This window comes from Conger conger, chromosome 2 (assembly GCF_963514075.1).
Source record: "Conger conger chromosome 2, fConCon1.1, whole genome shotgun sequence".
NCBI classification, from domain to species: Eukaryota; Metazoa; Chordata; class Actinopteri; order Anguilliformes; family Congridae; genus Conger; species Conger conger.
This window is the reverse complement of record NC_083761.1, coordinates 14,277,249-14,290,966: the sequence shown is the minus strand read 5'-3', so window position 1 is coordinate 14,290,966 and position 13,718 is coordinate 14,277,249. Positions and strand designations below refer to the sequence as shown.

General features: G+C 40.2%; 1 protein-coding gene across 1 annotated transcript in view; it reads left to right on the top strand.

Annotated features, from left to right (window-relative positions):
• pcdh15b (protocadherin-related 15b) overlaps positions 1 to 13,718 on the top strand; it is a 158,040-nt gene that overhangs the window by 16,351 nt on the left and 127,971 nt on the right. The window contains exons 2-3 of the mRNA XM_061231247.1: positions 2,654 to 2,775; positions 13,603 to 13,617. Of these exons, the coding sequence (XP_061087231.1) occupies positions 2,682 to 2,775; positions 13,603 to 13,617 (109 nt within the window). The 5' untranslated portion in view covers positions 2,654 to 2,681. The remainder of the gene's footprint in view (positions 1 to 2,653; positions 2,776 to 13,602; positions 13,618 to 13,718) is intronic.

The following is a 13,718-nucleotide window of genomic DNA, read 5'->3' as shown; positions in this document are numbered from 1 at the left end:
ATGTACCACAACTGGGTGTTAATGAGCAGGTTTTAAATGTCAGTCTGTGAATTCCCGTCCTCCCATGACAGTCAGACGCTGCATTGGTGGACTTTGATATGGATGGCCGAGAAGGTTTTGATGTTCCACTTCCGAACCATACTTTCCTGGTACTTGACAGTTTACGGTAGTGTTTAGGAGACACTGTTTTACAGAGTGGCTTGCAATACAAGCATGGCATTACATTACATTGCATTACATTTCATTTAACAGACACTTTTATCCAAAGCAACGTGCAAAACCATGCATATCAAGCTCATACAACAAAAAACCAAACACGCCAGATAAGGCACAATTCATATAGGATCGGTTGTTATGCCATGAACATACACTCCGTGATCCCTTTATTAGGTAGATTTGGTGGTTTGAGTATCTCGGAAACTGCTGATCTCCTGGGATTTTCACATGCAGCAGTCTCGAGTTTGCAGAGAATTGTGCGAAAAACAAAAACATCCAGTGAGCTGCAGTGACCACGCATTACAACAGTGGTATGCAGAAGAGCATCTCTGAACACACAACATGTCAAACCTCTAGTGGATAGGCAACAGCAGCAGAAGACTTAATAACTCGGAAAAAATAAGTCCAATAAATACGTGATGAAGTGGACACTGAGTGTATGTCCATTAGGTAGATAGACCAAGACAAATACAAATTAAAAAGTCCTAGATTAAGGTATAAATGAAGGTAAATTAATGTAAAAAAATAGAAAAAAGTGCAATGATAAGGGATGGAAGTGGTGTAATTCCCTAGGTTTCCCTACATTTGATGTGTGTAGTGACGGGTAGCCCATGAGCAGTGGAGGGCAGCAAATGGGTGTGGGGGAAGTGTTTTGGGAGGCTGTAAACCAGCAGCAGGGATCAGCCATTCTTGCTGACGTGCCGAAGCCTCCTGGTAGACGATTGGTAGCTACCCCCCCACCGCTCATCCACCGCGAGCTGCAGCAATGAAGGACCCAAGGGATTTGGTGTTGAGGTCAGATGTAATCCAGGCAAGGGTCGTGCCACAGGTCTCCACTGCAAACAGGGAAGACAGGTGACTGTAGCAGACAGGTCAAGGGGAATCAGAGCTGAGGAAATGGAGTCTGCCTGATCAGAGTGCAGGACCTCACTGACAGAGAGGAGCACAGTTTCTGTTGAGCAGTCAGCCATGAATCTGGTCTTTGGGGGAGGTCAAGCATGTAGGTCTGTGTGCTGCTGCTTTAGTGGCGGGTAGATTCTGGAAGACACTGGGCCTTCGGCAGCCAAGTGCTTCTGAGACAATGCCGTCACACACTAAAAATAACTAACATACAGATGAACACTGAGTACACTTGCACTATTTATCTGATGAAGGAAATACTGTGAGACTGAAACTTTTTCACTTTTAATCTGCTCTATTTTTCTGGCCCTCCCTTTCTCTCATACACTCTTTTACTTTCTTTCACTCTCTTTTACTCTCTTTCTCTCTCTCTGTCTCTTTTTCACACACACACACACACACACACACACACACACACACACACACTCACACAGTCAGGGACCTGGTATCGGAAAGGAATGTGTTATATCTCAGTTTCATGGGAGAAACATCAAAGCCTACTGCATTTCACATTTCACTCTTCACTGAAAAAATACTATTTGCTTCAAAGTAAAGTCTCTACGTGTAATAACAGCGGTTCTTCCCCTCTGGTGCTCTACGAGAGCAGAAGGTTGGTTAAAAAAACAACAGACTGGCCTCCGTTGGCACAAAAAAAAAGAAACATTTTCATAGATTTTTCATTTTAAAAATGTGAACATTATATGCATGTATGTATGTTTAGAGATTAAAATCATGTACATGAAAACAACTTGGGTGTCCAAAGACTTCATTATCAAAGTACAATAATACAAGTACAAGATATTCTCATCAATATTCTCAGCTGAAGCATCCCCACGAGACCAAGTCTGATTCCTTATGTGTATGAAACCAAACCTAACTCAGGAGTTGTGTATTATGAGCAAATTTGTACTTGAAATTGGTATAATTATAGATATTGCACTGTTGACGATTTAAGAATTCTGCTTACGTGTCCAGAAATAACCACAATTTAAGATCGTATGGTCTTCATGTTGCATCACATTTTTCAAGAGTGGTTTTGAGTTTTAGTTCTTTAGTTCTAATTTTTTGATGCTTTAATACTTATCACTTTTTTCTTAATATGTCCCTTGAAACCCATCTGGATCATACGTAATGACACCACAAGTCACAAATTTGTTCATATCTACTTAAGTGTATTATATAATTTAATTGCACAGCAAATATATACCCTGATATGCTCTGCTGAACATTCAAAAGATGAAAACATGACAAGAGTAGTGGATTGAATCTATTGTGCATATCTTCTAAAACACAGATTTCTTCATTCTCATAATACTGGTTGGGGAATTACCTGCACGCCCCACTATTGAGAGAATCAACCATGTAGCCTCATGAAATCAGTGGACACTGGAAAAAATCTATTATCGTTGGCCAGTAAATCAAAATGTCATTCTCTCTGTTGTGTTTCTCTCTCTCTCTCTCTCTCTCTCTCTCTCTCTCTTTCTCCCTCCATCCCTCTCTCTCTCTATCTCTCTCTCTCACCCTTCCCTTTTTCCAGGTGGGCTTGCAGTAGCGATTGACAGAAAATGCGACTGGGGTCGTGTTTGCTCCAATGGCTGGGGATAGGGACTGCGATCCTTTCTTTAGTTTCCAACAGCCGGTCTCAAGATAATGCGGAAGGTAGGTCACCTTTAACCATTTGTGGCCCTGGATAAAGCTAATGTGATGTGGCAAAGATCTCTGTCACAGGAAATTGCCATTGTGACCACTGTGGCGAGGAGCTGGATATACTGTCAGTGATAAAAATGCCTCCAGTTTGGCAGGGGAGCAGAGGTGGAGTATTCCCCCTTTGTCTTTAAATTAATTCAGTGGAGTGTGTAATAGCTAATGGTGTTAGGCTGTTAACAGCACCCTGCTGGATGTGTTACTTCAAGTCGGGTCCCCATTGAATTAATTAGAAAGAAATCATTTTTTAACATGGGCAGTATTGAAACATTTGTGTATTTAGCTATTTATAATAACTAAAACTGAATAGACAGTGTTTTGTCTGAGTAATCAAGGGAAATGATCATAATAACTAACCAACTACTGCCGTAGTAGTAGTAGTTGTGGTACTATTACTACATGCAGTAGGTGTGGATATTAACACTGAATCAATCTGCTTAAAGTCAGTGATTTATGGTATTTCCCCTCAAGAGTTAGGCTGCTAATCCGTCCTGAGATGCCTGGCGACCTTGGTGCCTTCTGCTTACAGCCATGTGAAAAACGCAGCTGCAAGAATGCGATTCATGAGCTGAACAGAATGTATAAGTAGTACCTGTTGTGTTAAATCCGAAAGGGTGAATTTGACCTAAATGCTTCTGATGGAAAAAGCTTAACCCTTTTTAAAGGTTAATGTTTTCATTTTGACATCTGTTTTAAAGGCCTATAAAGCCCAAACAGTTTAATGGACTATTTATGTAAATCACATATCATGGCAATCACAGGTTTATTACCTCTGCTGTTGGATCATCCGCCAATGATGATTAGTATTCTCTTCGTTCAACTTTTTTGTTGTTTATGAATTTCATAAAATATGTGCAATATTGTTGGTTAATATATTGATTTAATTTTATATTAGCATTTAGACATTTAGATTTACATGTAGTCTGAGGGCATTCACATATATACTACAGCAGACTGCCAGTATTAAAATGGGTGGCACTGCAATTAAATAATATTTTTTGTATGACAATGATAGCTACTGACTTTTGGCAGTGTATGTATGAACATCATGGTGTAGTGTCAAATGACAGTACATTCCTATAATGTAGGAAAGGTTCAAAAGTAGTCACTTCCATAAGATTTGTTCAAGCATGTTCCTCTTTTATTTCTGAAGTAGCCAAGCCAATACTCCCCAAAGAGTATAAATTGAATTTACAAGGAACATTTGACACACTGAAGCAGCTGTTACTATAATTTAGAGAAGTCAAGGGTCTTTGCATCTGACCCAAGGCATAATGAACCTAAATATTGTTAAAGTACTATTGATTTATTGAGGCCTGTGCCTTCCAAATCCTTTTAGAAACTTGTCTTAATGTATCCTTTAAAAGAAAAGGGAAAACCACGATTAAGATATTTTCATAGTTTATTGCTATGATACACTGACTGTCTGTGTTCACTTCTGCCCTTGCCTACTTGTATTTGTTAATCTCCTTAGGCCACTCCTGGGTGTGGGCCTTTTTTATTTTTGTACTGTCTCTGAAAAGCATGTGTCCAATACACTGAACTCATACATTCTATGGTCCAATAGAAGGAGGGCAAGAGGAGTGTATGGATTGGCTACTACAGTGATAAACTGGATTTGGGAGAGATTAGCGTTGGTGGCTAACCATTAAGCAAGTAGTTGGCTAGCGTTCAGTAACATTACAGTAGTAGCTGCTGTTATTAGCTGTGGTTACCTAACTAAATTCAGTTTCGTACATCTGCCGGGCCATGATAGCTCAGTCAGTCCCACTGGACAGTACTACTGTTTATATTTTCGGGAGATTCTCCTGGCTTATTTCCTCTCCTGGGCCGGGATGCTCATGCCTTGACTTCTGGGCTTTCAGAAGACTAAATTCAGATGTCTAATAAAAATAAAAGCAACAATGATTTGATGTGTTTGTGAGTATGCATGCTTATGTTACAGAATTTTGCTTCCTTCCAGGCAGGCTAGCTACAACAGAAATAATCTTGTGTTAGTACTGGCTAGTATCACCACTAATGACATTTAGCTAAATAACAAACACGAGTAACGTTTGTTAAAAAGCTAATGTTGGCTAAATGGCTTGTGTGGAAAGAATCATCTTGGGGGTGTCAGCGGGCGGGGTTGAGAATTGGGGCGTAGATGTTTTTTGTATCTAAACAAAGGGCCTCATCAAGGCCTATAATTCTGCATAGTCTGCTTAACTCTAACTATTTAATGATAAATAAATGTCATAATATGCATGACATTCCTTCCCCTTGGACAATTATAATGTTGCAAGATAGCTACCTTAGAGCAAAATAGTTTAAACAGACAAATCTATTTTCATCATGGAATATTTTCTAGTTGCAAATATAAGGCAGTGTGTAAGTACTCAAAGATAAATTCTTCCTTTCTTCTGTTGAAAGCAAAGTAAAATGTCAATAATACAAGCTAGGTGTAATACATTTTGTCTCCCAAAGGCAAATGGCCAATTGAATGTGCCATTTATGCTCTTCCAGACACATTACCCAAAGACCATTTCTGTGTGGAACATGAATTCAGTACAACTTTGCCCTTTCTTCTTTTAAAAACGGTTCTCTTTCATCTTCATGGCAGCTTTGCATTAACTCTTGCCCCATTGTTGTAATTACCGAGTCCTTGGTGAGAAATCTCACACAGCAAATGTGAAAACAAGAAGGGATGGTCTTTCTTCTCATTCTGGAGTGTTGTGGGTTTTTAGGAATATACAAAGCAAGGAGAGACAGGTGGCATAGCCAGCTGAGACACTGACTTTTGGCAGTGTATGTATGCACACCATGGTGTAGTGTCAAATGACAGTACAGACTGTGGCTGGGTGCCACAAGGTACTGTTAGCCTTTGTCAGGTGTTACTGAGGGAGGGTTTCACTCGGTAGGGTACTTCCTTTCCATAATGGAAGCATCTTTTTTGGCTGATTGGACTTCTACTGTCTGTCAAAACTGCTGTACATGTGAATTACTACAGTGTAGCATAGCATAGTAAGACCTAGAGGATACCCCCGCAGTTTTCAGTTCCTTCATTCACGACTGTTTGTGTGTTCGCGATAGGACAGTGCAAATGTTTTTAAATTTCACTGTACTCCTACTTATTAATGCGATTATCTAATCAGCCAATCATTTGACAGCAGATTGCATAAAATCACAGATACAGGTCAGGAGCTTCAGTTAATGTTCACATCAACCATCAGAATGGTTGGTGCCAGACGGGCTAGTTTCAGTATTTCTGTAACTGCTGATCTCCTGAGATTTTCACACAGAGTTTACTCAGAATGGTGTGAAAAACAAAAAACATTGAGTGAGCAGCAGTTCTGCGGGTATAAACACGTTAATGAGAGACGTCAGAAGAGAAGGGCCAGACTGGTCAAAGCTGACAGGAAGATGACAGTCACGCAAAGAATCATGCATTACGACAGTGGTATGCGGAAGAGCATTGGTGCACACACAACACGTCAAACCTTTAAGTCGATAGGCTACAGCAGGAGAAGACTTAATACACTTCAATAAGAAGTCCTAATATACTGTACACATAATAAAATACCTCATATAATGCTCAGTGAGTGTCATGTCTCACAGTGCTACAGTTCTACATCTGACACACTTTCAAACCCAGTTGTATATGAATTTTTTTTCACATACAGGACCTTGCTCATGGTTGTACACATGCAATTCATACATTCAACTCATGGTCAAAAATGTCCTAGTTGTTGTCTTTGAGCACTGTTGCTTCACGCTGTTACCCAACAACATGGTGATTAATCCATACTGCAGTGTACCGTCTCCATAACTTTTAATTCAATTTAAACAGTGTCAATTTGTCAGCTGTTATGATTAACATAATGAGTCCTGATTAAATGCAAAATGTATTCATCATCAGGCAATTTAGGCAACAAGGAATCTTTTTAAGAAAAGCTATTTCAAATCACAAAGATCCATGTGTCATGTTTTGGTCATTGCTTTTATTCCCTTTAACTTTTTGGTTTGCATGATTGGCAGCACAGTTTTGTCATCCACATTTGCCTGAGATAATTGTGGATTTTCAGTAGATATTTATAATGATATAAGGCAGCAGGTGTAATCAGTTTGTCTGAGACCCAAAAATGCTGGTTGCTACCTTTAATGATTACTCCGAGGCTAATTTTCACCCTCTGAAGGTTGATTTTCCCTTCACTGACAGGCCAGGTTACCCGATCTCATTCAGCTTTGGCTGCTGTAACCCGTTGGTGTTCAGATATGTCTAGAGTCAACCGGGCCCTTCTCCAACTGCCTCATTGAGACTTGTGCACCTCTTACCTTCCACTCAATACGTGTTTCTGAAGAGCAAAATAAGAGTTTTGATCTTTCAAGCAACTCTCTTAAAAAGGCCGCGGCACAACATTTCTGATTACCGCCGAACAGCCTGGTGTCAGCCCCAGTGCTTCGTGCTCTGCGTGCAGCCTTTCATTGCGGAGGAGACATTTTGAGCCTGGCTCAAATCAGGCACTGTGGAGTTGTGTGTGTGGAAAAGCCCCTTAGGGGAGAGCAGGGGACGTGATTCATGGAAATCCAATCCTACAAATGGTGAGGCAGGTTAGCAGGTATTCACACCAATTCCCTTCAGGCTCATCCCCCTATAAGGTATGGTGGAGATCTTTGACCATGCCTGTGATTTATGTTATTCTTTCCAAGGCCTTGATGATCAACTCATTGTGCCACGTATAGGCGGTAGATATCACATCATTCATGCCTTCGTCGTGGAATGATATATGATGCTTATTGTATGAGGAGCTGTCAATTTTAAGATGTGCTCAAAAGAAAACTTGATACGTATTCACATCGCTGATTGAGTTAATGATTTAAGTATTACACATTTAGGGGAAGTGCATGCACTGGATATTTGGACAGTCGTTTGGGATTTAAAAGTATTTTGTTATGTTGCCCTCATATACTACAGCAGTCTGCCTTGGTTGAACATTCCATGTACAGTACTGTGCAGAAGTCAGGCACCCTAGACTTTATTATATATATGATAATTTTTTTGTGTGTTAGTATAAAATAACACATTTGAGATTTCCAAATATTCCTTTTCCAAAAGATTTAATTTTACAGAGACATTTTTGTAACATATTACTGTAAGCAATTGACTACTTTTTATATAAAAACTTGATCAAGCCTGTCTGAGATCAGAAGCAAGGAACCAACCAAAGTCTACAGAAGAACTGTGGCAAGTTCTCCAACATACTTGCAACAACCTCCCTTCTGATTCTCTTATAGAACGGCAGGACAGCATTGGCTATCTCAGAGAAGTGATGCCGTTTTAACGCCGAAGGGTGGTCACAGTTTTTCAGTTTTTTTTTACTAAAATGTAATGTAAATAGTGCTTTTATTTAGGACCTTTCATTGAATTATTTTTGAAAGAATCTTTTCTGTACAGAATGTTATACAGGTGCCTAAGGTTTTTGCACAGTACTGTACATCAGTCCACTCTTTCATAAGTGCAGCGTAACTTTACTGTGTGATTAAGCAGTTTAACAATGCTTTGCTTTGTTTTATGGAAACAAATAAAGCGAAACTTTTTTTTTAACTTGGAAAAATGAGAATACATTTGTTATAAAGAAGAAAAGGCCCCGCCAATAGATGACTTCAGCTCCTTTTGATTTATTAACATTTATTAACTGTCTGTACTGTCATAACATTGACAGTATACCAATCGAAGCACTGCACGTCACAGCATCAATTCCTTGACTATAGAAAAAAAAATTTCATTGCAAACTACAAAGTCATAAAATACAATAAAGTATATAAAATGAAATAGTCCTAGAAACTATTCAGTGTCCAGTATACCGTGGTTGTTTTTCACAGATTGTAATGTCTATATTTAACACACTCGCATGCACTCACACACACACACACACACACACACTCTCAAACACACACACACACGTGCACACATTTTAGGTAGAATGCAGGTAGAAGTCTTTATTGTGCCCTTGTTGCCTGGGATTAATAGAGCACAACAGCAGTATACTTTCAGACTTTGAAAGACTACAATTAAGCAGCGCAGTTGGCTTGGGTAATGAAATGTAATCAGCAAGATGTTGTATAGATGTTTACATCCTGGTGCGGGAATTAATCTGGTTCCTTGCAAAGCTCACAAAGTCATTTCACTCCTGTCTTTGTTGGCTGAAAAAAAAAAAACAGAAATGTGAGCCAATTTATAGATTGAAAAAAGGACACTTGAGTATGTAGTGTTTCCTGTAAAATATTCCTAATAGCCTGACCGTATTATCAGGGTAAGATTAAGGCCTGCAAATGCCTTGGGGATTAGACTGTTAGACCGTTGACAGAAAGGCTACAGAGGTGTTTATTAGTGGCAGCAGAAATCCAGTGAGGAGTTGTAGAAATGTCTACAACTGTAAGACCCAAACAAAAGCAGCGAGAGATGGTAAGAAGCAGAAAGGGGAGCTGGGAATTCTGGGGATGAACGCAGTTTTACACAGATTTTGGTACTCAGGGTTTTACCTGAGCTCAGCAGGGGAGGGGTTACTTTGGACAAAGCTCTGCTGGGGACCTTTGTGTAGAGATACTGTAATCCTGACATGGCATTAGGGTTAGTCATGTACGGGCGATGGCACCACAGCGCATCCAGTTTTCCCATAATCGGAGACCACGGTTTCCCCGAAATCAAACACCTCGTGAGTCAGACGTTGTGGTTGCTACTATTCACCCTATTCGGCCGGATATGAAAATGAACATCGGCGTTCGCTTCCAATGCTGTCCCGGTCCGGTAGAGTAACATCTGTTTCTCAGGCTTTGGCTTTGGGCGTTCCACCAGGCTTACTGTTGTGTATTGATTTCTGAGGCGATTACTCTGTGGCATTACTCCAGTCTGGGGATCTCTCTGTCAGGTTATCCAATGCAGAAGACTGCAGAGTGATTGTTTCAGGACATCAGACATCCGCTCTGCTGCTCTCTTCCTCTTTTACCATTCTCTCTATTATCTTGGTCCGTTCGGGTATCAAACAGATGACAGCAGAGACACTGCCGGTGCGGTTGAGAGCTAATAGGGAGGTTTTCTGACTACTAAATTATACAGTTGGTGAAGTATAAATGATGGTCAATTTTCTTGGTAATCATTTTATAACAACATGTATGTCTTTGAGGGTCATTCTGTTCCCCGGGACAGTACTTGTTTTTCTGGAGAGAGATGAAGTCATAGTTACATTTAACATCATATAAACTGCTACTACTGATGAATAAAATAGTAGCAATCATTTTCATCACCGCACTACTTATTTCCCCTTTCACAGTTTGTATTAATCTTCATTTCAAAATAATAGCTTTATATAAAATTGGTCTAAAGCTATCGGTTTGAAACTTGTAAAAGTTTGCATTGTACTCTGTAGCACTCAATCAACATGCATCACTATCAAAAGACCTTGACTTCTCCCTTTTAGTCAAATGTAATGCATTGAAATGTGCATTCAGAAACCCATCCCACTCTCTACCACCAATATGGTGTGATTTGAATTGTGGACACACTGGACAGTCAAGGCTGCATTTCTGATGGGCCGCTGGCCTGAGGGATGGGCTGTTTTTCCCCACGTCGCGCTTCTTGTACGCTTCCTGATGGATTGGCGTCTGCAGTGGGGGGACTCATCTGCTCTCGCGATCCTCCCTGTACCCTCAGATTTCCAGCGCTGTCTGAAGTCTGGCAGGTGAGCAGATGGATTGTCTGATGCGTAAACGGATGAGTAGCTTTGAATAATGCGCGCACACTAACTTTCTCGCTGCGTTTCACAGCCATTTAGCCGCATCGCAGGTGACTTGCCACTTCCAGGAATAGTTTTGTCTTCCATCTACATGTACGACTCTGCACAACGCTAATGAGAACAGGTTTCTACTGTAAGTGAAGTGAAGAAAATGACAAGACATACGCACACATACACATGCACAGACATACACGCACACACACATGTACACGCATAAACAGATACACACACACACATACAAACGCACCGACACATACATACTGTAGGAAGGGAGAGAGAGAGAGATGGCGTGAGAGAATGAGTCTTTAATATGCCCTCACCATGTGTGCCTAAGGGTATTGCTGAAACCTAGTAATGCTCCATTATTAATGGGTTCTTCACACAGGATGACATTGTGTTAGCACAATTGCTTTGCATCTGTTTATTTCACAGACATGCCTATTCAGAATATCTTCAAGAACAATTTGACAGGGGAGAATGCAACAGCAACTGCACTGCAAACCCAACGTATACAGCTTTCCAAAAAGCACAGAGCAGTCATATGCGATTATCCCCTCATGGGCCCTCAGCACACAAGAGGAACGCTGATGTGCAACTTTTTTTTGTAGTTGGAGGATTGAAATTAATTTCACCCCAGTTTGTTGTCCACATGTTTCTATCTTGGCTCAGTTTCCATTCTGGTATACATGTACCTCAGTAACAAATGCCTAGAAAATGGTATATGATAGAGGGGTATGGTTGAAGAAAATGGGTTTGATTGATTATGTGACTACTAGGTCTTTCGGTGTTTGATTTATTATTTGTGGTCAGTACATATACAATTTGTCATATATTATATATTATATATATATATTAGAAATATTAATATCTACAACCCCCTCCCCTGACCCACAATGTAATTACAATTTCTCTGTTTCACCAATGATGGTGATGATAATAAAAAGGGCCTATACCTGTAAGTAGGCCTGACCCAGAAACGACCTTGTTTGTTTGTTTTTGTTTGTTTTAACATTTCATTCAAAACATTTAGTAGCGTGAAGAACTCACCCACATGCATATTTGATAGTTTCAGTATCTGTTTGTTGCCACTTGGCAACTGTTACTAGGGAGACACTGCAGAGAAGACAAAACACAATCTTCTGGAAACCCAGGCAGTTGGAGGTTTTGGGTGTCAGTGTGTCTGGTGTCATGTAACATGACACCTCTGTCGGTAATTACTCATTCATGGGCAGCAGATTGCAGAGGGGCTGCGGTGGATAATCAATGCAAATTCATTCGTTGTTAGGCATCTTGTTTATTCATGTGCCAGACACAACATGATGTTGTAATCCACCTTAAACTGCCGGGGCCTGAGTCAGAGAAACTAGGCATGCCTCTGGTTTGGAAACCGGAAATGAAATTCTGGACCAGGAGAGCATTTCTGTTGAAGATGGCTGAATTCTAACAAAACTTTGCCGCAGATGTGTGGGATATGGGCAGCCATGCTCCTGCGGACGGCCATGACGCGTGAAAGTGCATATTCTTGTTTTAATTTCAGATGGTGTCGCGCTGCGAGAGGGGGCTCGTTTTCTCAATCCTGATCTATGCTGCTGCGCGAGTCGTATAGTCATAGTGATGGTTTTGTGTGATTTATTCTATGTCGTCTTCCCTTCAATAAGCACCCATTCATTTTCTGTAAAGGGTTTTATGTCCAAAGCGCTGGAGTTGGATCAGTGGACTGAAAAAGAGTGTTCACTGGTAATGAATAGTCCTCTCTCTATTGACTTCGGTGCATCAGCTTTCCTGGTTGCCAGGAGATGGGTTAAAACAGTTACTATGCTGCAATATCCCATCCATGTGAACCCTACCAACCCCAATACATTTTGTTTAACTGCATTAGTTGCTTGGCTGGGAATGAAAGTATTTTTGAGGTTAAAACACAACATAAAACCCCCTCAATTTCACTCAGGCTGAAAATCAATAATTTCTGTGATTCATATCTCAGAGTATATTTTGAGTTCAGCAAAACCTGATTTATCCAGACTATTAATTTGATTCCTCACTGAGTGCTGAACTTAATTTTTTCCTATGCGCCGACAACACACCATTGTTTTACTGATGTATTTAGTTTGAGAGCTCTTTTTGCTGGTGTTTCCATTCACTCCCTGACTGCAGATGAAGCCATTATGCGCATCACTTCTGTAAAGTATTTATCTCATGTACCTAAAGGCCGCCACACACAGCTCGACTGAATGTAGTTTGAATTAATCTAATCCAGGATTTCCCCTACTAGGTGGTGTACAATGTGGAGATGTGAACAGAACTGTGCACAGCTCAATGTATTTAAATCACCCGCCCCCTGTACTTTTTAAAAACCTTTCCTGTGACATACTGAAGCTGCAAAATTCACACGGTAGTTGCATAACTAAACTCTACTTTCCCATGGGCAACTGAAATAGATTTAACTTTATGAAAGGTACATGCTTCACAAATGAACAAAGCCAATGGAATGCCACCTGATGTATCATCAGATTTTGGCAACTGGTTTTAAAGGCATGCACACTGCTAACACAGATGGTAGCACATAACATCAGTTGAGTCTGTATTTCATTTTAAGCTTAGCTTGTTTTTTGGTAACAATATTCGTAAGGTATACATATGGTATAAGGAATTGCATATCCAATATTGCAATGTTATTTTACAGTTATTTTACATTTATAGCAGGTTAAACATTTGGGTAATACTGTATCTAAATCTCTATCTAGAGTTTTCAGACATACCATGATTTACAGTATGAATTTCTAAGTATCATATAAATATGAATTTGTTGGAAATGCAATGGGACTGATACCTTATACTTGTAACCTCTAAAACAAACAAAATGTGTTTTTCTTTTCTAATTCTGAAGACTTGTGCATTTCTCTGTGGCTCTTTTATTTTACCTAAACCTTGGAGGGTAAAACTATTTCATGCTTTTCTTTTCTTTCATCACTCTGTTCTCCACTGTGCTGATGACACTAATTCTTGGCCGCAGACTGGCATTACGAGGGTAAGACCATCAATATTTTCCTCTCCAGCACCCTCTTGTCATGTGAACTGGCCACAGCGTTCCACAACCCCTGCTGCCCCTGCCGTCTCTGCCCCCGCTCC